The 25,511-nt window shown below is 33.3% G+C and overlaps 1 protein-coding gene across 5 annotated transcripts in view; it reads left to right on the forward strand.

Moving 5' to 3' along the window:
- The window catches only part of SCLT1 (sodium channel and clathrin linker 1), a 164,267-nt gene that overhangs the window by 94,286 nt on the left and 44,470 nt on the right, over positions 1 to 25,511 (forward strand). For all 5 annotated transcript variants that reach the window (XM_031466073.2, XM_031466080.2, XM_064496004.1 and 2 more), the window contains 2 exons: positions 1,669 to 1,861; positions 8,043 to 8,239. In XM_031466073.2, the coding sequence (XP_031321933.2) occupies positions 1,669 to 1,861; positions 8,043 to 8,239 (390 nt within the window). The remainder of the gene's footprint in view (positions 1 to 1,668; positions 1,862 to 8,042; positions 8,240 to 25,511) is intronic.

Here is a 25,511-nt window from a genome sequence, read left to right on the forward strand (position 1 = left end):
GATGGTTTGACATATGCAGATTAGTAAATGTGATATAACACACTAAAGAATGAAGGATAAAATTCATGTGATCATTTCAATAGATGTAGAAAAAGCATTTCACAAAATACAAATTCATGATTTAAAAAAAAACCTCAATTAGATGTAGAAGAAATGTACCTCAACGTAGTAAAGGTCATATGTAACAAACTCACAACTAATGTCATACTTAGTGGTGAAAAGCTAAAAACTTTTGCTCTAAAATCATAAACAAGACAGGGGTGCCCACTCTTGCCACTTTTATTCAACATCGTACTGTATGTCTTACAGAAATTAGACAAGGAGAAAAAGTAAAATGTATCATCTACAGAAAAACAGATAAAGAAAAGAGGGTGTGTGTGTGCACATGTATGGAGATGGAGATATGTATATATTCTCCAGGAATCCCTCTTTTCTCTGTTTTTTCCTTACAAATAGTTTGTTGAAAAACTGAGTTGTTAGTAGAGTTTCCTCTACCTACATGCGTATATGTGGTGTCATTTACGTAGTTTTTCTGTCCCACATAGTTCCTAAAAACTAATAACTAAATTCAGATGCTTGATCTGATTCAGCTTTCACTTTTTTTGTAAGAATTCTTCAGAGATGGTGGTATTTTGAATTTCTGTTTGGAGGCACATAATGTGTTATTATTTTTGATCTTAGCGTCTTTATGACTTTAGCATACTTTGAGGATCATTGCCTAGATCTATCATTTCATTAGGAACTTGAGACAGGAAAAAAAGGGCTACAAGTATTATGGGAATAAAGGACCTTGTATATTCCCTGTGATAGCTGTCAATGAGGGAATGTTTACAGTTACTTAATTATCTGGGATTGAAAAGATAGAAATTTTAAAAGATAGGAATGTGGGGAGGGTATAGCTCAGTAGTAGAGTGAATGACTAGCATGCACAAGGTCTTGGGTTCAATCCCCAGTACCTCCATTAAAAAATAAATAAATAAACCTAATTACCTCCCTCCCAACAAAATTTTTAAAATAAATAAAATTAAAAATAAATAAAAATTAAAAAAAATAGAAGATAGGAATAAAAATTAGCAGCATATTGAAGCAGTAAACAAGTTTGGAGGTTGTGTCCCCCAGTAGTCCATTGTTGAGAAAGTTCAAGAAATGTACCTATTTAAAGTATGATAAAACAAGAAGTTTATGGAACTAGAAGTTTAGAAAAACCATTTCTAAGATATGTAACAGGAAAATATGAAATAGGTCTTATTATAATTCATAATTTAATATAGTCAGCTAATGTGTCTTCCTACAGAGCTGATTGATGATGAAAGGAGTTTTGATTAATACTTACTTCACTTTCTTACCATTAGCTTTAGTTTGTCCCATTGAAGTCCTCTTTACACAGTGATTCTCAATGGTAGTAAAACTTTGAAAGAAGTTTCACACTGATTTTCTAGGTGAGTGATAAAAGTTCAACTGAACTATTCTTAGTTAAGATTGCTAATTAATCATATTTGCCTGGTGTAACATAACATTGTGAAACCACATAGTCTTAAGTCCACAGTGAAGAGAAATGGCTTAGAACAAAGAAAACAAGTCTATAGTATAAAATATAGGCAGATTTTCTTGACATTTACTACAGATCATTGAGTTTAAAGGTTCTTTTTGTTTTGTTTTTTTAATCAGTTCCTCAGAAGAGATATCACGTTGCCAAGAAATGATTCAGAAACTTCAAAATGTACTGGAGTCTGAGAGAGAAAACTGTGGATTTGTCAATGAACAAAGGCTGAAACTTCAGCAAGAAAATGAACAGTTACAGAAACAGACAGAGGATTTAAGAAAGACTGCTCTCGAGGCTCAGAAAAAAGCCAAATTAAAGGTATTTTCAAGACTAGTTAGAATTAAATGTGTACTTCTGAAAATCAAAATACAGAGAATATTTAGAGAGACCTAGTAAAACATTTTTAAGTTTTTTTTTGTTTCGTTTTTTGTTTTTGCCTTCTCATCAGATAGCACTAAATCATATTGCAGAGCATTAACCAGTCTTTTCTGTATTGTAGAACTTGGCAAGCATACTTGAAAATGATTGCTTTCACTATCCACACACAAAAAATCCTTTTCCAACCATGAAATGCACTGATATTTCTGCCAAAGCAATTTAAGCAGTGCTAGCAAGACGATAGATTAGACAACTTTACAGACTGCCATCCTCTCTTCTCTCACTTTAGATAGCCTCTTGAAAATAGAGCTCTTAAAACTAGCTGTACAGAGGATGGTACATCAGTGTGCTCTGAAAACCATTCATAGGTAGTCTAAAATTCCATGCCAGGAAGAACGCAAGGGACAAAAGTCTCCTCTAGAAAAAAATTTCCTTTTATTTTCTCTCTCCTTTCCCCCTCTTCTTTACTCTAATGCTTACACGGTTTGACAGTAGGAACGTGACAACCTATTTGAGGGAGTTTCAAGAAGCACAGGTACCACCATCAGCATGTTGCTTGCCTTACCCTATTCCGTGTGACTTTTGTAAAAAGTGGCATTAACTCTTTACGATAAAGATTTATATCTTCCAGTTTCATAGGAAGGATGTGAAGCAGTAGCATTACTGTTTCGCTTTGTTTTTTGTTCCTTTGAGGACTCCTAAGAAGTCACATTCCAACCCAGTTCATATTAGCATGTATTTATTTAACACCTCCTATTACAAGTGTCCAACACTGTAGTTATTTATAAAAGCTTAAACTCTGAACAAGAGACCCTAACATATCATACAAAGAAGTTTGTAGTTTATGCTTTAGGCTGTGAGAAATCTTTTAAAAACAAAGGGGAAGAGTCACATTACCAGATACCAAGACTTTATATATAAAGCTGTGGTAATTAAGACAGTGTGTAATTGACATAAGAATAATCAGTGTGATCAATAGGACAAAATAGAATTCAGGAACAAAACCTTTTCTCATAATCACCTCGTTTATACAAAGGCATCACTGAAGTTCAATAGGGAAAGAATTGTTACAGTAGATGATGCCATCTCAGTTGGGTCCATATTTTTTAAACACAACAAAAAGAGCACTAATCATATTGAAAAGATAGATGAATTGGATTTCATTAAAATTAAGATTTTTAAGTGATTTAGAGGGACACCATTAAAAGAGTGAGAAGTGGGAAAAAATATTTATAAGATATATAACCAAAAGAAGGGGACTCATATTCACAATATAAAAATGTTTACCAATAATGAAATAATTATTAAGGAAAAAACAGACACCCCATTTCCAAAAATGGGCAAAAGAATTAAATAGGCATGTTATAAAAGAGAATATATGAAAAAATGTTCAACTTAATTATTTATCAGGGAAATATAATTAAAACTACAATGAGGTACTACTGCATACCTTCCAGAATGGCTAAAATTTTTAAAGCTGACAGTATCAAGTGTTGACATAGATGTTACTTTCATATGTTATTTTGGGGAATATAAATTGGTACAACCACCATTTGGCAGTATCTTTCAAAGTTGGACATACATAAATACTATGCCAAATATAATAATAAAACTGGCTACATACCCAACAGATATTAGTGCTTATGTTAATCAAAATGTGCACAAAAATATTCATAGAAGTTTTAATCATATCAGAATACTGGAAACAACTCAAATGTCCATCAACTTGAGATGATACAAATACATTGTAGTATGTTCATACAACGGAACAGATGCAGCAACGAGAAAGAATGAGCTATGTCTATAAACAATGGTCGATGAGTCTCAGACATAATGTTGGACAAAGAAGCCAGACAAAAAAATTATAGTCCCTTAATTTCATTATATGAAAGTGAAGAATAGGATGGGATCAGAATAGCGGTAACATTTTAGGTGGGTGAATATTGACATAAGGGCACATGAGGAAGCCTCCTGAGAGTCCTAAATCTGGATGGTGACTCTGGTGTTTTTACACATGTGAAAATTGAGTTATTCCCTTAAGGTTTATGTACTTCATTGTAAGAGAGAGAAATCATGGCAGAGGAAAGTGGGTAGGATTATAAGTAAAATAAGAGTGGCTGTGAGTTTGTTGTGGATTATGGAAGCTGGATGATAAGCATATAGGGACTCACTGTGATAGTCTTTCTATTTTGTGTATGCTTCAAAGTTCCCATTTTGAAGCATTTCCAGAATTTTTAAAAAGTGTATTTTGGTGAAAAAAAAAAGTTAAACCTTCATCTTATATTTTAAATTTCATATTATAAATTTCATATGGATTAATAACTTAAAACTATTAAAGATACTATAAAACATTAATAGGGAATGAAGGTGAATATTTAACTGACAGATGGGAAAGAACTTTTTCAGCAAAACCAAAAATGGAAGAAATTACAAAAGAATAAATATGTTGATAGATTTGAATATGTAAGAGTTTTTTTAAATTTATTTTATTTATTTTATTTTTAGGGGGGAGGTAATTAGGTTTGTTTGTTTATTTTTAGAGGATGTACTGGGGACTGAACCCAGGACCTCATGTGTGCTAAGCAAGCGCTCTACTACTAGAGCTATACCCTCCCCCAAATATATAAGGTTTGTAAACATTTAAAACACTTTTTAAAATATCTTAAAAAGAAATAACTGGAAGATGTAGTTTTAATAAATATGACAAAAGACAAAGATCATGAGGAGCTCTTAAAAATATAAAAGAAAAATATTTGCAACCCGGGAGGACAACGTGTATGATGCATGAACAGAACTCACAAGCTAAGAAAACAAATTACTAATAAACTTTTTAAAAGTTTAACTCACTGTTAACTACAGTGTTATCAGTGTGAGTGAATGTGCAGCTGCAAGTATAAAATGGTATAAATTTAGAGTCTAACATTTAGTCATAAAATAATTAGTGTCTCATAATTAAAGAAATTCATTGCAGCATTAGTTATATTAACAAATTAGAAACAATCCATCTAGAAATAAACAGTTAAATTATGGCACATCTATAAAATGCTATATTGAGTCATCATTAAAAACAATGTTTCCAAACAATTTATAATGCATTTATATTGTTAAGTCGTAAGTTTTAAAAAAAAGAAAAAATGTGCATATATATTTATATGTTGTAATCCTACATACACTAATCTCAACTTAAAAATTTATAAACAGAAATTATGTAGAAGTTAGAGGTAGTTATCTCTGCGTTGTAGATTACAGAAACCTTATATTTGTCTTTTTAACTTTTTGTATTTTCCATTATTTTACAATATACTTATGTTTTGGGCTTTGCATTTTTATAGTGGGGAAGAGAGGAATGAATGAATTTCCCCTACTTGGTACTCCATTTGATCTATCTTTAACAGTTCAGGATAGTAACTGAAGTTTCTTGGAAAGCAAAAAGATGGCAGAAATCTTATCTACCAAAAATGCTCCCTTTTGCCAAATCTGCATCTAGTGGAAGAGAAGAATCATTGGTAAATAAGAGACAGATTCTCTTAAATAGTTAGCTGTAATTCTATTTTGTGGAGGAGGGCTGTCAGATAAATGGCTGCTTTGTAGCTGATTCCTTCTCTGACAACATGAGAACCTAGTACTACACTTTCCTGCTTTTCTCCCCCTTGAAAGAGAGTGTGATCCTCCATAGATCAACTGAAAGGAGCCAAAGCCTCTCCATATCTTTGTGGTCTAAATACCCCTCATAAGAATGTAAAATTAGGAAATAGACAGTTTATAGTAATCCTTTACTGGAGTCAGTAGTTTTCTACAGTGGAGGGACACAAAGGAGAAGATAGGAAGACCATAAATTCTATTTTTCTTACCCTGAATTGAATCATTCTTGGGACTTTTATTGTTATAGGGAACCTAGTTGTTTCAGCCCTTATCTTCCAACAGCGCTCCAGACCTGTCCAGTTTAACAGTTGGAATTGTATCAGGTAAATGATCTGGGGTTTGTTTAAAGACCAAGTTTTGATACCAGGAAGCTAGCATTCATTCAGTCTACAGATAAAAATTTTTGACATCCTTACTATGTTTCAGGTGCTGAAGATACAATAGTAAGCAAAAAAGACATGGTCCCCACCCTTAAAAACATATTATTTGCTTAGAGATGGGCAAACTTTAAATGTATATTTACAAATAAATGCTCTTTAGGAAAAGCATGGGAGAGCTTATAACATAGGGACCTGACTTTTTCTAGATAGATGGTAAGAGAATTTCCTGTAGGAGCAGTAATTGGGCTGAATTCTAAAATTTCAATAGAAATAACTAAGATAAGCAGGACAGGAAAGATTATTCCAAGCAAAGGGAACCATATGTGAAAAAGACCGAAGAATGGGAAGGCATTGTGGCAGAAACAAAGAAAGGGAAAGGAATAGTAGCATAACACAAACTTACAGAAGTAGGTAGAGACCAGGTTATCACGAAGGACCTTAGAACAAGGCTTGTCAGACTGCAAGTAGATTTTCTAAGTGGAAATGGGGAGTTAATTAGGCAGGCAGTTCTAAAACTATACAGATTCATAGACCAGTTTTCAATACATATGTGAGAGAGAGACAGACAGACAGAATTAAACACTTCCACCTAAGATATCAGAACCATGGCTTCTGTGGAAAACGTGGAGATTGAGACAGGGAAGGCTGTTCAGTTCTAGATTTGCAGAATTCAATAATTCAAAAATTAGTTAAATAGAGGAGTCAAAGAGCCTTAGGAGATTTGCACTGCAGTTATAAAATACAAAATTAATAAATCCAAAGTGGTTTTTCCAGTGTCAGTATTTACAAAGTAAAATTTCTACTTGTGTACCATTTGAGAAAGCAAATTTAAGAGTTTTAGGAAGCATGTTGCGTTTAGCAGTGGTAGTAAGGACAGGTTGTTTGCAGTTTCCCCCCATGAGCCTTAGATTTTGCTATTGTTGGGTTTTCTTTGGTATTTTTTGAATTGGTAAAATTGAGTTCCTTTTTCATTCTTTTTTGAGTTTGAAAGTAGCCATATTTAATACATTACTAGAAGCCTTGCCAGCTGTGACCAATTTTAAAGAAACTTAGTTTAAAATATCATAAGGTAGGTATTCTTTATAATATTTCTTCAGTGTAGCAAGATGAAGATGGATTGAGAATATAACAAAGAAATTGTTCTAGTCACTGTTTAACTATTTTCTCGGCTGTCTCAAGTATGGCAATAGGTAGTTTGATTCTAGACGGATACAAGAGAAGACAGTTCATTACATGTTTTGATTGTTTTAGGGTATTAGGCTTAATTCTGTCTGTGAACCCCAGTTGAGAAAGCTTTTGTTTGTATGTTCATTCTGCATTAAGGCATTTTTACTATAATGACAGACATAACCTACAAATAACTAAAGGCATTTCCAAATGAGTTTCTCAAAGTCATTATAGTCTTTTCATGAAAAAACAAAAGCAAAAAAGCAACACATCATTCATTTACACTAACTGAAGTGGTAAAGGGATTTCTATATATGATTTTCTTTGACTTTACAAAGCCCTTTGAAAGACAATCTGAAATTTATTATGTAAATCAAAAGTAACTTGAAGACCTTCTAAGAGGAGCTTCTGATGAACACGTCAGGGTGCTGGGAGGGTGGCATACATGGAGAGGGCATGGAAACTCCAGACACACCCTACATCCTGTACCTTGCTGTGTGTGACTCTTCTATTTAGCTGTTCTAGAGTCGTAGCCTTTATAATAAACCAGTAAACACTTTTTTTTTTAAATGGCTTGAGTAAAAACCTAAATTTCAGTTACTGAGAGCATGAACATTTTCTGTGTTTTCTGGCAACAAAAATAAAAATAGGTAAGAGCAGTTTTGTATTCCATAGTATACTTTTTTCCTACTGGTGTTTTAAGGTGTTGGGGCAAGTGTTGAAAAATTTGTAGCCCAAAATTTATATTATAATACAAAATAAGTCTTCATATGTTTGGAGACAATTTGTAAACCTAATTTTTATATAGATTTCTCACCAAATATTTCTGTGCAGCAGACAACACAGTGATTCCTTTTGTATATATCATTGATCATTATATCTCCTAGGGTAACAGAAAGGAAAAAAAATACTATGTTCATTTTATTCCTTAGATCAGTACAATGGAACATGAATTTTCAATAAAGGAACATGGGTTTGAAGTTCAACTGAGAGAGTTAGAAGATAGTAATCGAAATTCCACTGTTGAACTGAGGCATCTCTTAGTGACTCAACAGAAGGCAGCCAACAGGTGGAAAGAAGAAACGAAGAAACTCACTGAAAGTGCAGAAATTAGGATCAGCAATCTAAAGTAAGTCCACTATTAATTGTTTGATACATTTTATAGAAGAAATTATTGAATAATTTAGTTTAATGTCCTTGCCATAATATTTTGTAAAAATGTTTGTCTGGACCTTGTACTTTTATTTTTTATTCAGCAAATATTTATTGAACTACTATGAAAAATACTAAGCATTATAAACCAAACTAATATGTTTTATAAAGTTTATTAATATTACACAGAATTTAAGGATTTTTGTTGGATATGGCAGTTTTGAATCTCAACACCTTTTGCATATAGGTATAGCACAATGGTTGTCTATAGTTATAACAGAATCCATTTGACCTACAAAGCCTAAAATATTTGTTCTCTGGTCCTTTAAGAAAAAAATTGCTGACCCTTGCCCAGAAAGAACTTGAGCATTTATGATGAATGAAATGGGAAGCCATGAAAGACTTGTAGCAAAGTGATATGGTCAGGCTTCAGTGTTCAACAAATCAGTTTAGCTGCTATAGAAAAAATAGACTAGAGAGGGTCAAGGGCAGAAGAGAGAAGGTAGGCCAATACTGCAATAATCCAGTTATAAAGTGATGGTAACTTGGATTAAGGTTTGAAGAGTTGGAAATTATATTTTTTATAAAAGTATACTCTGGATCATGTTCAGTATGAGCTACCTAAAAGACATTTAAGTCAGGATATTGACTCATTAGTTAGGTATGTAAGTTTGGAGTTCAGGAAGGAGACTGCAAGACGAGCTATGAATTTGGGAGTCATTAACATACACATGATTTTTAAAGTATTGGAATAAGAATGTATAGAAGGGAAATCTAGATAGATAATTAAGCTGTCTGAGGACTAAGTTCCAAAAGTTAAAGTTTGGGGAGATGAAAATTCCACTGAGACTAAAAGAAAGAATATTGAGAGAAATAATCAGGAAAGAATGCTAATTTAAAAAAGAGAGAATGAGCAATAATAATAGTAGGTGATAATTTACATTTTACTGGCAGAGAAACTGAGGGCCAAGGGAGGTTAAGAAACTTGTTCAAGGTCACATAGCTCATAAAGTGACAGATCCTGGTTTTAAATTCAGGCACTTTGGATAAAGACAATATGCTCTTAACCATTATGTTTTTGGTAACAGTTTTTTGCAGCTTTTTTTTTTTTTGAAGTATAGTTGCTGTACAATATTATATAAGTTACAGGTGTACAGTATAGTGATTCATAATTTTTAAAGGTTATACTCCATTTATAGTTATTATAAAATATTGGTTGTATTCCCCATGCTCTACAGTATATCCTTGTGGCTTATTTTATACCAAATAGTTTGTACTTGCTGCTACCCTATCCCTATATCGCCACTCCCCGCTTCCCTCTCCCCACTGGTAACCCTTAGGTTTTTCTCTGTGTCTGTGAGCCTGCTGGGTTTTGTTATATTTACTAGTTTGTTGTGTTTTTTAGATTCCACATATAATTGATATCATATAGTATTTGTCTTTCTCTGGCTGACTCGTTTCACTTAGTATAGTGCTCTCCAAGTCCATTCATGGCAAATGGCAAAGTTTCATTTTTTATGTCCAAGTGTATTCCAGTGTGTGTACACACACACACACACACACATCCATCAGGTCTTCTTTATCCATTCATCTGTTGATCAACACTTAGGTTGTTTCCATATCTTGGTAATTACAAATAGTTCTTCTGTGAACATTGGGATGCAGGTATCTTTTCGAATTATTGTTTCTGTTTCTTTCAGATACACACCCAGGAGTAGAGTTGCTAGGTTATACGGTAGTTCTATGTATAGTTTTTTGAGAACCCTCCATACTGTTTTCCACAGTGGTTATACCAATTTACATTCCAATCAATGGTGTACGAGGGTTGCCTTTTCTCCATATCCTCAACAACATTTGTTATATGTGTTCTTTTTGATGATAGGCATTCTGACAGGTGTGATGTGATATCTCATTGTAGTTTTACCGATTTACATTTCCATGATGATTAGCAGTGTTCAGCATCTTTTCATGTGCCTGTTGTCCATCTGCATTTCCTCTTTGGAAAAAAAAAATGTGTATTCAAATATGCTGCCCATTTCTTAATCTGGTTGTTTGGGGGATTTTTTGATAAATTGTATAAGCTGTTTACATATGTTGGATATTAATCCCTTATCAGTCATATCATTTGCAAATGTTTTCTTCCATTCAGTAGGTTGTTTTATCATTTTATCAATGATTTCCTTTGCTGTGCAAAATCTTTTAAGTTTAATTAGGCCTCCTTTGTTTATTTTTGCTTTTATTTCCTTTGCTTTAGGAGATGGATCCAAAAAAATATTGCTTCAATTTATGTTGAAAAATGTTCTGCCTATGTTTTCCTTTAGGAGTTTTATCCAGTCTTCTTTTTAAGTCTTTAATCCATTTTGAGTTTATTCTTGTATATAGTACTAGAAAATGTTCTAGTTTCATTCTTTTACATGTAGCTTTCCAGTTTTCCCAGCACCACTCACTGAAGAAACTGTCTTTTCTCCATTGTATATTCTTACCTCCTTTGTCATAGATTAATTGACCATAAAGTGTGTTGAGCTTATTTCTGGGCTCTCTGTCCTTTTAACTTCCCTAATAGCTTTGTGTGTGGATAATTCCCTACCTTTACTATTTGCCTTTACTGGTGAGCTTTTTCATTTTGTAATTTTCATATTTCTTGTTGTGACCTTTTCTTTTTCACCTAGAATAATTCCTTTAACATTTGTTGTAAAGCTAAACTTTTGGTTGTGCTGAACTTTTTTAGTTTTTACTTGTCTGTAAAGCTTTTGATTTCTCCATCAAGTATGAAGGAGAGCTTTGCTGGGTAGAGCATTCTTCGTTGTAGGTTTTCCCCTTTTATCACTTTAAATATATCATGGCACTCCTGGCCGGCAGAGTTTCTGCTGAAAAATCATCTGATAGCCTTATAGGAGTTGACTTGTATGTTATTTATTCCTTTTTCCTTGCTGCTTTTAATAGTCTCTCTTTATATTTCATTTTTGTCATTGTGATTAATTGTCTTGGTGTGTTCCTCTTTGGGTTAACACTGTATGTGACTCTCTGCACTTCCTGGACTTGGGTGATTATTTCCTTTCCTGTCTTTTTCACCGATGGTTGTTCTTCAGATAGTTGTGATTGTGGTGTACTCAGGAGTTGAGTTCAGGGTCTTTCTACCCCACCATCTTGGCAATACCCCCATAACCATTATGTTTTACAAAATGCCACTTATTGGTTGAAAAAGGGAGGACTGAGAATGAACCTTTCAGTGTGACACTCTGTGGTGGTATTGTTAACCATGGTAGGAGGAGTTTTGGTAGAATGCTGGAATGAAAATGTATTTGGAATTAATTTAGAAGAAAAGGAAAATTGTTTCTTCCAGTTAATGGTGAGCTAGGAAATCTGTACCATAACTAAAAAAATTAGATGAATTACAAAAAGCATCTACTAAAAGCATTAAAGAACAGAAAAAAAATTATTACCAGTTTGACTATATCCCAGAATGCAAAATTATTAAAACATTAGAAAATACATTTATATAATTTACCACATTAAGTTACTAAAAGAGAAATCACAGGGTCTCCTCAATAGATATGGAAAAAGCATATGAGAAAATTTAATATCTGTCCATTTATGATTTTTAAATATATCTCTTAGCAAACTAGAAATAGAACTTCCTTAATTTTATAAAGGTATCTATTCTAAAGTAAACATTATTCCTACTGCAAAAAAAAAAAGTTAACTTTGCTTTGAAGATTGAGAAGATAACAAAGAAGTCTACTATTACCACTTACATTAGTTTTGTACCAGAAGTCCTAATCAGTATACTATGGCAAGAAAAAGAAATAAAATGTATACAAACTAAAAAGGAAGGAATAAGACAGTAAATGATTGTATATGCAGAAAGTCAAAAATAATTCATAGACAGATTATTAGGTGAACATACAGAATTCAGTTATATTTTACATACCAGCAACAAGCATTTCAAAATAAAACTTTAAAAATAGTAAAGTTTACAGTGCATCCAGAAATATCAAATACCCAAGAAAAAATCTAACAGTGTGTAAGACTTACACGTGAAAAGTATGATACTAAGATATATTAAGATGTAAAGAAGGCCTAAGTAAGTAGAGATCATGTTAATTGATCAGAATACTCAATATTATAAATTATTAACACCCCCTACAAACGATCTATAGATTTAGTGTAATCCCAGCCAAAAAATTAACCATCACACTTCCTGTATCATACATGAGGAAACTCTGGACTTTAAAAAAGTTATACAAGTCCACAGTTCATTATCTGCAATTCCAAATTCAAAAAGCTCTGATAACAGTCTTTTCCTAAGTTAGCTGCCTACACTTGATGACAAAACCTGATGAACTGATCGATAGGAAGGTATTTATCATACAGGTATATTTATGTGGACACACACATACATACACACATATATACAGTTACACAGAAACATATATTTCCTATTAATATGTTTTACTGAGAAATATTTATTACCATTGTAATCTCTGTCCTACTCTAAACCCCTGAAGTATCTTCCTTTGATGTCTTGGATTTTGCTATCTTGTATATATAACTTGTGCAAAACAGCTAATCACTCCCAGTAGATTATTGATAGTAAATGTGTTTTATTTTAGTTTATATTCCCTGAAGTATCAAGCAAAATGATTTGGCAAAAGAAAACACATAGAATGTTGAATTTAATTGCCTTGAGTCTGTCAAATAGTTTTAACACAACCCCATTAGTCTGGACTAGAAAGGTTGTTAAGACCCCTTGCAACTTATGACTTCAGGAATACATACTTGATTTTTTGAAAGTAATTTTACCTCAGTTATACATGTATTTTATTATCAAGGAGTTTCAGATGATTCTCATGAGTTGTCTCACTATATAGGAGCCTATGAGTTGTGAGATTATCCATATTTTTGGAGGATGTTATTATTTCAGAGAAATCAAAGAATGTCTTCAAAAATTATAGATACCCTAGATTTTAAGTTACACGGAGCTTAGATTCTGCATATGTATATTTTAATATGTAAGGTTAAATATATTTGACCTTGATAAGCACCTTAATTTTTGCAGCAAATGCCCTATGTTAAATTCATACGACTAAAATTATTTTAAATGCTCTAAGATGATTCATACTTCTAAAATAACCTCTAAAGTGTTTAACAAGGGAAAATTTTTGTAGTCTGTTTTCAATCATAGACAAACCAAAGATTCTCATGAATTATTTCTCCTCTAGAACATAAACTGAGGCAGAGGTCTGGCACTGGGCACAGAATATTAGTGTTCTTACATTTAGCACACACAAAAGATCAAACTAGAAAGCAAAGTGAGAAAGAAGAGTAGACTTGAATCAACTTAGAGGAGGATACGAGAACACACCAGTGACATTAAACAAGATGGCCTGTACTTGTAAAAAAAAAAAAAAAGAAAGAAAAAATAGATAAAATACTGTATTAGTGAAAATAGTGAAAATATGTGAATAAATCTCAAATAATGAAACCCTGGTAACTGTGGTTATTTGATATAATCACTCACTGCCTTTAGTACCTACTAATAATATTAATAAGATGCTACTAGATTGGTAAACTCATTCATCTTTTGGTAAAACTCCTAATGAGCTAAATCAAGATAACAAAAGGCTTCTTAGATTACTCAAACCCAGTTTTCAAATATTGAAAAATATAATAGATTTTAAGAAGAAATATTGATCTGGCTTGAGAATCGAAGGTGTGAAATACAGTGCAGAAGATCCAAAGGTCAGCAGTGAATGACAATTTTGGAGGAACATATTTACTGGAATATAAAGGTATTTGGTAATCAAAAATTAATAGTAAATGATATCTTTAATAATTCCTTGTTTTTAAAATCTGTAATAGCAAATGTTTATATAATGAAATATATTTACATTTGTTGATTCTTTTAAGATGCAAACAAATCTTGACACTAAAACATAATTGAATGCTGAAATCTAAGAAAGAAATATCACAAAAGGGAATTCTTGTTTAATTACATTACGGAATTACTAGTCCCACAGATATTATTTTAATTTGATCTTCTCTGTTTGGGACTTATACTATCAGTTTCATTACAGAACTACTAATCTCTCTCCTAAAGCTTTTAATATGACCCATTTGGGAAAAAGTTATGATTTCTACCCTCCTCCATATGAAAAACCTGATTAGTTCCCGTCCTCCCTCCCTTTCTTTCTCTCCTCTTACTGAATAGTTTTAGATGCCTGTGCCAGTATTTGAAGTGGAAATAGTTTTTTTTCTTCTCTGTTTTTTTTATCAACCTTATTTTATCTGACCATTTCAATAAATTTTCTTTTACTTTTTTCTTTAGGTATTCACACATAAACTTCAAATAACTTAGACCTTCTGATCTCAAATTCTTGGTCTTTGAAAAGATACCTATTCTTATACTATTATCACCTCTTTGTTGAATTCTCCACTGCACCTCTTTCAGCCCTACATCTTTCTTAATGTTTGTCCTAACTTTGTAACTATCTATAGGATATTTACTGTTTGTCTTGTTATTATCTCAATTTCTACATTTCAAAACCCAATTTACAATATTACATCTTCCAAATAGATGTCTACCTCTAATGGTCTTTTCTCTGTTATTGGTGCCACTATTTCCCTAATCTCCTAGATATAAAACCTTTTAGCCATCTGTGACTCATTCTTTGTCTTCATCTTCTTTCAGTATCCAAGTACTGTTGATTCTCCTTTTGAAATGCCTCCTCTCTTTCCATTCCCACCATGACTCTATAACTGCATTAGGTATCTACTGCTGTGTGACAAATTACCCTACATTTTAGTTGCTTAAAAACAACATTTATTATTTCATAATTTATGAGCCAGGGAATTTGGGAGTAGCTCATCTGGGTGATTCTGGCTCAAGGTCTCTCATGAAGTTACAATGAAGATGTCATATGGAGATTTGGTGGGAACTGGATGCCCATCTTCCAGACTCACTCACATGGCTATTGGAAGGAAGCCTAAGTTCCTAACGGGTTGTTGCCACACCTCAGTTTACTGCCACGTAGGCCTTTCCACAGAGAAGCAAAAGTATCCTAAGGACATGGAAGCTGTCTTCTCCTAGAGCGAACAATCTAAGAGAGAGCCAAGGAGGAAATCATAATGTCTTTTATGGCCTAGTCTCTGAAATCACATATCACTTCCACTTTATTCTGTTCATTAAAGGCAAGTCTGTGTCCAGGCCATATTCAAGATGAGAAGAATTAGACTACGTTTTTAAAAGAAGAATCTCAAAAAATTTATGGGTATATTTTATAACCACAAGACCAAATGTGCATATTTTTGCTCATGTGTAAATATTTGCCCACATTGATGTTCCATCTCAAGCTACCACTATTTTCCTCAAGTTTCCTGTATTTCTCCAGTCCATGCTAATATTTTCCTATTTTGAATTACTGAAGTACTGAGAGAGTCTGAAACTATTTTTCATTAACTGTCTTTTTAAAAATTTATCTTACCTCTTTTAGATTAGGGTTGATGGACAGACTTTCTTTATTCTTTTTAAAATTTTATAATATGACACAAATGCATAAAACATGTACATTTTTTACAAAGACATATTGCAGACAGCAGTGTAACCACCTCCCAAGTCAAGAAATGCACATACTATTTTCCAATTAGAGTCCTCTTGGAGGAGTGATGTCAGCATTATAGCAGCATAAGACATCTTTCATTTTTGTTCCTCTCCCTTCAACGATAAACTTTGTCATCCATCCACAAACAAAAGTGACTCTGTCGGAGTTGTGGGATCTAGTACCATACATACAGAGAGAGATCCAGGAGGTGTTGCCCAGCCATGTGCTGGGTAATAGGCGCACAGACCTTCTTGGTATGGGCTGTGGAACTGGCAGAAGCCTATCAACTGGCTCCAACCCCTTTCAGCCACAGCCTAGGAGCACTTGGAGATAACTGACTTGAGAAGATACTCATGGACAAGACAGCCTTTGCGGAAGTCCAGGTTTTCATGGGAGAAATTACAGCATTTTGTTGGAGAAAAACAAAACAAAACAAATTTGGATGCATTGGAGTAGAATTGAAAGGAGACATACAGCTTATGAATTCTGCCACAAGAGGGAGCAAGAAGCGAGAAGTAGGTGTATCCATGCAAGGTCAGAGAAGGCCCCAGCAAGACTAATAAAGATATCTCTCACCTGAAGACAGTATAGGTTGGAGGAGGTGACTGCTACTTCAGATGCAAAAATAGCAACACAAAACTCCAATGAACATGAAAAATCAGGGAAACATGACATCACCAAAAGATCACAATTTTCTTCTGGTAACCAAACCCAAAGATAAGAAGATTTGCAACTTACCCAATAAACATTTCCAAAAGCTGTTTTAAGGAAATTCAGTGAACTACAAGAAAACATAATTCAGTGAAATCAGGGAAACATACATAAAAAGAATGAGAAATTTAATAAAGAGATTGAAATCATAAAAAAAAAAAAAAGAGCCAATCAGAATTTCTGGAGCTGAAGAATTCAGTGAATCAAATGTAAAATTCAATAGAGAGCATCAACAACAGAATAGATCAAACAGAAGAATCAGTAAGTTAGGGGACAGGAACTTTGAGGAGACATACCAGTGTAAGACAGATAGCCCGGTTAGAAGAGAACGAAGAAAAAGAATGACAAAGAGTAAAGAAAACCAATGTGATCTATAGGACACCCTCAAAAGAAGCAATGTCTGAATCCTTGGAGTTGCATAAGGAAAAGGGGCAGAAAGCTTATTTAAAGAAATAATGACTGAGAATTTCCCAAACCTGGGGAGAGATTTAGATATTCAAGTTCATGAAGCATATGGATTATGCCATTATTGCAATCCAAAATTATCTTCACATTATAATGAAACTATCAAAAATCAGAGACAAAGAGAGAATCCTAAAAGCAGCAAAAGAAAAAAAGATTGTAACTACATAGAAACCCACATTAGGCTATCGGCAGGATCTTTACAGGCCAGGAGAGAGTAGGATGATGTATTCAAAGTGCTGAAAGAAAAATATAGCAAACCAAGAACACTTTGTCCAATAGAGTTATCCTTCAGAAAGGAAGGAGAAATGAAGATTTTCCCAGATAAACAAAAGTTGAGGAAATTCATGATCAGTAGACCTGCCTTACAAGAAATGCTAAAAGAAGCTCTTCAAGCTGAAAATGAAAAAAAAAAAAAAAAAGAAGAAGAAGACATATGAAAATATACAACACACTGATAAAGGTAAGTGATCAAATTCAGAAAACTCCAATACTGTAATATGGTAGTGTGTTAACAACTATAGTACAAAGGTTAAGGACAAGAGTATTAAAAATAACTCTAACTACCATAACTTGTTAATGAATACACAATATAAAAAGAGGTAAATTGTGACATTAAAAACATAAAAGATGGGACATTGTGCTATACACCAGAAATTGACACATTGTAGCTAACTGTACTTCAATTAAATATATATATATATGTATATACATATATATATAAAAGGCAGGAGAGTAAAAAGTAGAGATTTTTGTATGCAAGCAAAGTTGATGTCAGCATAAGATAGACAGTTCTATCTATAAGATGTTTTATGACATGGTAATACAAAGGAAAAACTGATAGTAGATTTTCAAAAAAGAGAGAGGAATCAAAACACATCATAATGGAAAATCATCAATCACAAAGGAAGGCAGCAGGAGAGGGAAAAAGGAGCCAGGGAACTATAAAGTAATCAGAAAACAGTGTATTAGAAGACATCAGTAAATCCTTACTTATCAACAATTACTCTAAATGTAAATGAATTGAGTTCTTCAAAGTACGGAGTGGCTGAATGGATTAAATACAAGAGCCATCTATATACCACCTGCAAGAGACTCATTTCAGCTCTATGGACATATAGGCTCAAAATGGAAACCAAAAGAAAGCAGGGGTAGCTATACTTATATCAGACAAAATAAGACTTAAAGCCAAAAGCAGTAACAAGAGAAAAAGAAGGTCATTGTATGATGGAGTTAACTCATCAAGAGGATGTATCAATTATGAGGATAACGTACCCAACATTGGAACACCTAAATATATTAAGCAAATACTGACAGATCTGAAGAGAGAAAAAGGTAACAGTTCAACAACAATGGGGTACTTCAGTGCCCCACTTTCAGCAGTGGATAGATCATCCAGACCAAAAAAAAGAATGAAACAATGAACTTGAACTATACTTTACACCAAGTGGACCTAACAGACATACATAGAATGGCAGCAAAATTTACATTCTTCTCAGGTACACATGGAATTCTCCAGGATGCATGATATGATAGGCCACAAGTCTTAGCAAATTTAAGAAGATTGAAATCATACTATTTTTTCTGATCACAGTGCTATGAAAAGTAGAAATCAACAAGAGGAAAACTGGAAATATTATAAAATGCGGAAACTAAATAGCACACGCCCAAACAACCAATGAGTCAAAGAAGAAATCAAAAAGGAAATCAAAAAATATCTCGAAATAAATGAAAATGAAAATGGAAACATTTCAAAACCTTTTGGATGTGGCAAAAGCAGTTGTAAGAGGGAATTTTATAATGATAAATTCATAGATTAAGAAAAAAGAAAGATCTCAAACATCCTAACTTTATTCCTCAGGGAACTATAAAAAGAACTAAGACCAAAGTTAGCAGATGAAAGGAAACAACAAAGATCAGAGCTGAAAAAATGAAACAAAGACCAGAAAAAAAAGAAAAAGAAAAAAAAATCATCAAAACTAAGAGCTGGTTTTTTGAAAAAGTAAAGAACGTTGACAAACCTTTAGTTAGATAATCTAAGGGGAAAAAAAAGACTCAAAAGTAAAATGAGAAATGAAAGAGGAAACATTACAGTAGATACCATTGAAATACATAAGATCATAAGACTATTATGAACAACTGTATCCAATAAATTGGATAACCTAGAAGAAATGGATAAACTGCCAGAAACATACACCTTACCATATCTGAATCATGAAAAAATGGAAAATATGAACAGACCAATAATGTGTAAGGAGATTGAGTCAGTAATCAAAAGCCTCCCAACAGAGAAAAGCCGAGGACCAGGTGGTTTTCCTGGTTATTTCTACAAAACATTTAAGAAAGAATTAGTGCCAATCCAAACTCTTCCAAAATAAAAGGGTCATGTACCATGATCAAGTGGGATTTATCCCTCAGATGCAAGAATGATTCAGGTATGCATATCAATAAATGTTATACACCATACTGATAGAATAAAAGGTAAAATATGGTCATCTTAATCAAATGCAGAAAATTGGAAAAAACATTTGACAAAATACAACAGCCTTTCATGATAAAAACCCGTAGAACAGAACAGCATCAGAACAGGGTGAGGGCAGCTATTGCTGGTGTCTGAAGAGAGAATGAATCTAGTGGTCCAGGGCTGTGATTGGTGCTGGGACTGCCACAGCCCTCATGATGACCCATGCCGATCACCCGCTCTGGCCCCTCTTGCTTCAGTGCTGCTCCCCTCTGGGGCAGTACTGGGAGCAGGGAGAGCATACACTTAGAGGAAGAGGAGCTAGCTCAGATATGACCCCCAGGGCTTATGCTCCAGCAGCTTGGTAGCAGGTCCCTGCTCCTAAATGGTAATGTTGGCTACCTAGCAGAGGAGCAGCCCTGGTTCACACTTGGCTCTGGCTCTAGCCCCTGCATCTCCAGACCCACCTCCTACCAGTGTGATAGCTGCCAGCACACCCTGAGGGAAGATGTTACTAATGCTCACATCGGATAAAGCTCTCCCACCAAATCCACTGGGTGCACACAGACTATATAGGGTTACTCCCACACAGGGCCACCCCTTCAGGACTAAAATAGATAACTCTTTCATTTTCATAAAGACAGAAACTTAAGCAAAATGAGAAGATAGAGAAATGTACTTCAAATGTACTTCAAAGCAAAAACCCTGAAAAAACAACCAATGAAACAAAAATAATGTACCAGATAGAGTTCAAAGCATTAGTAATAAGAGTATTAACTGACTTAGTGAGAAGAATAGATGAATACAATGAGAATTTTAACAAGGAACTAGAAAGTTTTAAGAAGAACCAGTTGAAACCAAAGAATGCAATAAATGAAATGAAAAACACAAGAACAGATAAGTGATCGGATAGAATAGATAGAATACTGGAAATAATCCAATTAGCAGTATGGATATACCACATTTTATTTATTCTCTCACTAGTTGATGGGCATTTGGATTGATTCCACTTTTTAAACACTTATTTTTAAACTGTGGTGAGATACACCTGTAACATTTACCATCATAACCATTTCAAGTGTACAGTTCACTGGTATTAAGTAATTTACATTCTTGTACAACCATCACCACTCATCCATCTTCAGAACTCCTTCTGCCTTGAAAAACTGAAACACTGCCCATTAAACAATTCCCCAATACCCTCTCCTCCCAGCCCCTGCTAACTACTACTTCACCTTCTGTCTCCATGACCTTGACTACTCTAAGTACTTCGTATAAGTGGAACCACACAGTATCCATCCACCTGTGACTGGCCTATTTCACACAGGACAGTATCGCCAGGTCATTCATGTTGTAGCATGTGCATGAGTCTTCTTCTCTTTTAAGGCTGATAGGGAAGGACTCCTGTCATTTTATTCTTCATTTTTTATGTACCTTATAGCTTTTCTGTCCCTCCGTTTCTGCACTACTGTCTTTTATGTTTAGTTGATTTTTTGTAGTGAAGCATTTAAGTTCTTTTCTCATTTCTTTTTGTGTACATTATCCAGCTGTTTTCTTTGTGGTTACCATGGGGATTACATGTAACATAATTATAACACTCTACTTTGGGTTTATACCAGTTTAACCTCAGTTACATACAAAAACGTTGATCCTTTATACATCCATCCCCACCCCTTTCAGGTGTTTCATGTCACAAAAATCACATCCTTATACATTATATCCAAAAACATAAACAAATATATTTTAATGCATTGGTTTCTTGAATTTTATAGAAAAGAAAATATAGCTCCACCTTTTGTTTTTACATGATTGACGAGACTTACACATTTTTTACTGCAAGTATTAGTCTAAAAACTGGTATTATTGCAACTTTGGTTTGTAACTTCACATTTTGTTTTCTATGTAAATTAAGAGATTAATGCATGTTTTGGATTTTGTTTATGTATCATAATACCATCTGCAAGATTTAACAGTTTTCTCTCTTTCCAATCATCATATATTTTATTTCTCTCTCTTATCTGTTGCTCTGGCTGTACCTCCAGTACAGTGCAGAATCAGAGTGATAGTAAGTAAGGACCCTTATCCTTTTTCCCAGTCTCAGAGGGAAAGCTTTCAGTCTTCCTCTTTGTGCATTTTGTGTGTGTGTGTGTTTGGGGATAACTTCTATCAGATTCATAAAGTTCCTTCTTGTTTTTCTGAGAGTTTTTGTTGCAAATATTGAATTTTATAAAAGCTTTCTCCATATTATTTGAGGTAATCATTTGATTTTTTTTCTCTTTAATCTGTTAATGGATAAATTTTATGGATTGATTTTGCTAGTGTACTAAATTTGCTTTCCTGTAATAAAACCAACACAATTATAATTCAGTCTCCTTTTATGTTGCTGGATGTAATTTGCAAGTATTTTGTTTAATATGTTTTCATCTATGTTCATTAGAGAGATTAACCTGAAGTTTTTCATTATTGAACTCTCATTAAATGGTAGTATCAAAGTTATGCTAGCCTCAAAAATGAATTCTATTTTCTCATAAATTTTATGTATTAGAAATGTTTGTTCTTTGAATGTTAGATCTTTTTAGTGAAACTCTCTTGACTTAGAGTTTTGTTGTTGCTATTGTTTTGGGGTTTCTGTGGGAATTTTTTTTAATTGAAGTATAGTTGATTTACAATGTTGTATTAGTTTCTAATGTACAGTATAGTGATTCAGTTAGGTAGATAGATAGGCAGGCAGGCAGACATATATATATATATATATATATATATATATATATATATATATATATACTTTTCATATTCTTTTCCATTATAGTTTATCACAAGATATCGAATATAGTTCCCTGTGCTATACAGTAGGACATTGTCTGTTTTATGTGTATATATATATATATATAAACATATATAACATATATGTAAACACATATATATATGTTTTACCTGCTAATCCCAAACTCCAAATTTGTCCCTTCCCCTCTTTCCCCTTTGGTAACCATAAATTTGTTTTCTATGTCTGTGAGTCCATTTCTGTCTTGTAAATAAGGTTATTTGTATCATTTTTTAAGATTCCACATATAAGTGATATATGATACATGTCTTTGTCTGACTTCAATTAATATATAGATCTCTAGGTCCATCCATGTTGCTGCAAATGGCATTATTTTATTCTTTTTGGGGCTGAGTAGTATTCCAATGTATATATATTCCACATCTTCTTTATCTAGTCGTCTGTTAATGGAAATTTAGGTTGCTTCTATGTCTTGGCTATTGTAAATAGTGCTGCTTTGAACATTGAGTTGCATATATCTTTTCAAATTAGAGTTTTCTCTGGATATATGCCCAGGAGTGAGATTGCTGGATCATATGGTAATTCTCTTTTTTGTTTTTTAAGGAATCTCCATACTGTTTTCTATAGTGATTGTACCAATTTACATTCTCTGTAGAAATACTTTTGATTGTTGATCCAATTTCACAGTTTTAGAACTCTTCAGGTTTTCTATTTCTTCTTTGAAACAGCTTTGGTAAATTATATTTTTCTAGAAATATATCCATGTCTTCCAAATTTTCAAAATTTTTGGCTATGTGTTCATAATATCTTCTTACAGTTTGGTATCTGAAATATCTATAATGATAACCCTTTTCACATTACTGATATTGGTGATTATTTGTACCTTGTCTCTTTTTTCTTTATCATTCTCACCAGAGCTTTGTCAATTTCATTCTTCTTTATAAACAACTAATCTTTAATTTTTTTAAATGTCTGTTTTATGTGTATTATCTATTTTATTACCTTCTGCTCTTTATTACCTCTTTCCTTCTACTTTCTTTGCTTTCATGTTGCTGTTCCTTTTCTAACTTCCTGAAATAGAAGCATGTCTCACAGATTTTCACCTTTTCTTTTTTCCTAATGCATGCATTCTTAAATGTGACAAATTTTCCACTGGATACTGACATAGCTTTAGCACACAAGTTTTGATATGTGTAGTATTTTCATAATTATTTACTTTAACTTTAAAAGATTTTAAAATTTTTCTTTTTTCTTTCAATCCGTATGTTATAAGTACATTTTTAAATTCCTAAATATATGGGAACATTTTAGCTATATTTTTATTAATTACTTCTATTTTCCATAAATATGTCTCTTAGAAACAATATATTGTTCTGTTTTAGACCATTTAGTTCATTTCTATCCAGTGTACTCTAAAATATATTGAGATTTGTTTTCATTGTTTTATTTTAGTACTTTCTATTTCTGTCATCTTTCTTTTCCTTTTCTTTCTTATCTTTTTTATTGACTTAGTATTTTTTCATCATTCCACTTCTTCCCCTAAGATTTGAAGATTATATACTCTATATTCTTTTGGTAGTTACCCTAGAAATTACACTTTATATACTTAGCATAGGAAAGTCCAAAGTTAAAAGCCGATAATAAAAGAACTTCACAACATATTAATACCATTTGTTTCCCTTGTCCAGCTTATATATTATTGTTGCCAGATTTTAAAGTCTTCTTTGTAATGTTTTTGTTTCATCTTACTAGTTGTTTTATGTAATTACAGTTTATTTACATTAGCTCATAACATTTGCCACCTTCTTTGTTCTACATTTCTTCTTCTATCTCAAACATTCCAGCTGGGACTACTTTTCTAAAGTCTAAATTTGATCTTTCAGAAGTTCCTTTACTGAGAATATGCTTCTGTTTGTCTGTAAAATATATTTATTTTATATGCATATTTGAATGATATTCTTGCTGGGTATAGAATTCCAAATTGGCTGTTGTTTTCTTCTAGAAAATTAAAAACACAATCCTTTGACTCTGTTGTTTCTTCTGTTGAGAAGTCATCTGTCCATCTTACGTGTCATTCCCTTGAAAGTTACCTCTTTTCCTGTGGCTCTACTACTCTGTTTTTCTATAGTTTCACTGTGATGTGTCTAAGCATGGATTTTGTTTGTTCTATTTTGTGCCTTATGAAAGTGTGGCTTGGCTTTGATTCTAGAAAATTACCAGATGTCAACTCTTCAAATATGGCCTCTGGCAATCTCTTAAGTCCTACCATGAAGGAGAAAATTGTGCCAGACTTACCTGCCCACCAGAAACAACTAGAAAACTGGACAGAGTATTTGAAACTATTGTTTTTCTGATCCATGAGAGACAGGAAACAAACAAGATGAAATCTAGAATCACCTTGGATTTCTGCCTTCTGACCATGGTCCACAGAAGGGAGATTTCCAAGCACTACCAAGTGATTGCTGTCAGTTGAGGAGTCAGAGATCAGAGTTTGATGCCTGAGGTAACTGAAATTCATAGGACAGAGAACCAGGAAAGATGGAGCTACACAGAGAAAGAAACCCAGAAATCTTCATAGTAGACCCTTTGAATGTGTTTCTGAAATCCAAGTGATGATTCATTACAGCAAAACTCCTCCAAGAGGCCAGGCAAACAATGGCTGGGGAGCTGTAAGCTAGAAAACACCAAGAGCTCAGACAGGGCTGGGAAATATTAGAGTTACACCCAACCTACCAACAAGTGGAGAGTCCTTCTTCAACACACAGGGCATGCAGTAAAGATTCCAGGACTATTTCACCTTGATAATAGAACTAAACCAGCCCAGAATAAAAGATTTTCTAAATTCACCTTGACAAGGCTTAAAACCAAGCCTCAAAATAGTCAAGCTTGTCCACAAGTAATTTAACTGCCTGCCAGAACAAATCCAACACTTTTAATACTAGACAAGAAAAAATGTTATTCCTAACCAAGAAAGCAAATCAGGTTTGTCAATTTCATTCTTCTTTATAAACAACTAATCTGTAATTGTGGGTGTGTACATAGAAACACTCCCAGAAAACAGAAATGGTGCAATTAGTAGACAAGAACTTTACATCAGCTATTATAAGTAAGTTCAGTAATATAAAGGAACACATGAAGATGACAAAGGAACATGTGAAGATGGAATTTACAAAAAGGAACCAAATGGAAACTTGGGGATGAAAATTATAATATCAGAAATTTTTAATTTTAC

The sequence above is a fragment of the Camelus dromedarius genome, chromosome 1 (genome assembly GCF_036321535.1).
Source record: "Camelus dromedarius isolate mCamDro1 chromosome 1, mCamDro1.pat, whole genome shotgun sequence".
Classification (NCBI taxonomy): domain Eukaryota; kingdom Metazoa; phylum Chordata; class Mammalia; order Artiodactyla; family Camelidae; genus Camelus; species Camelus dromedarius.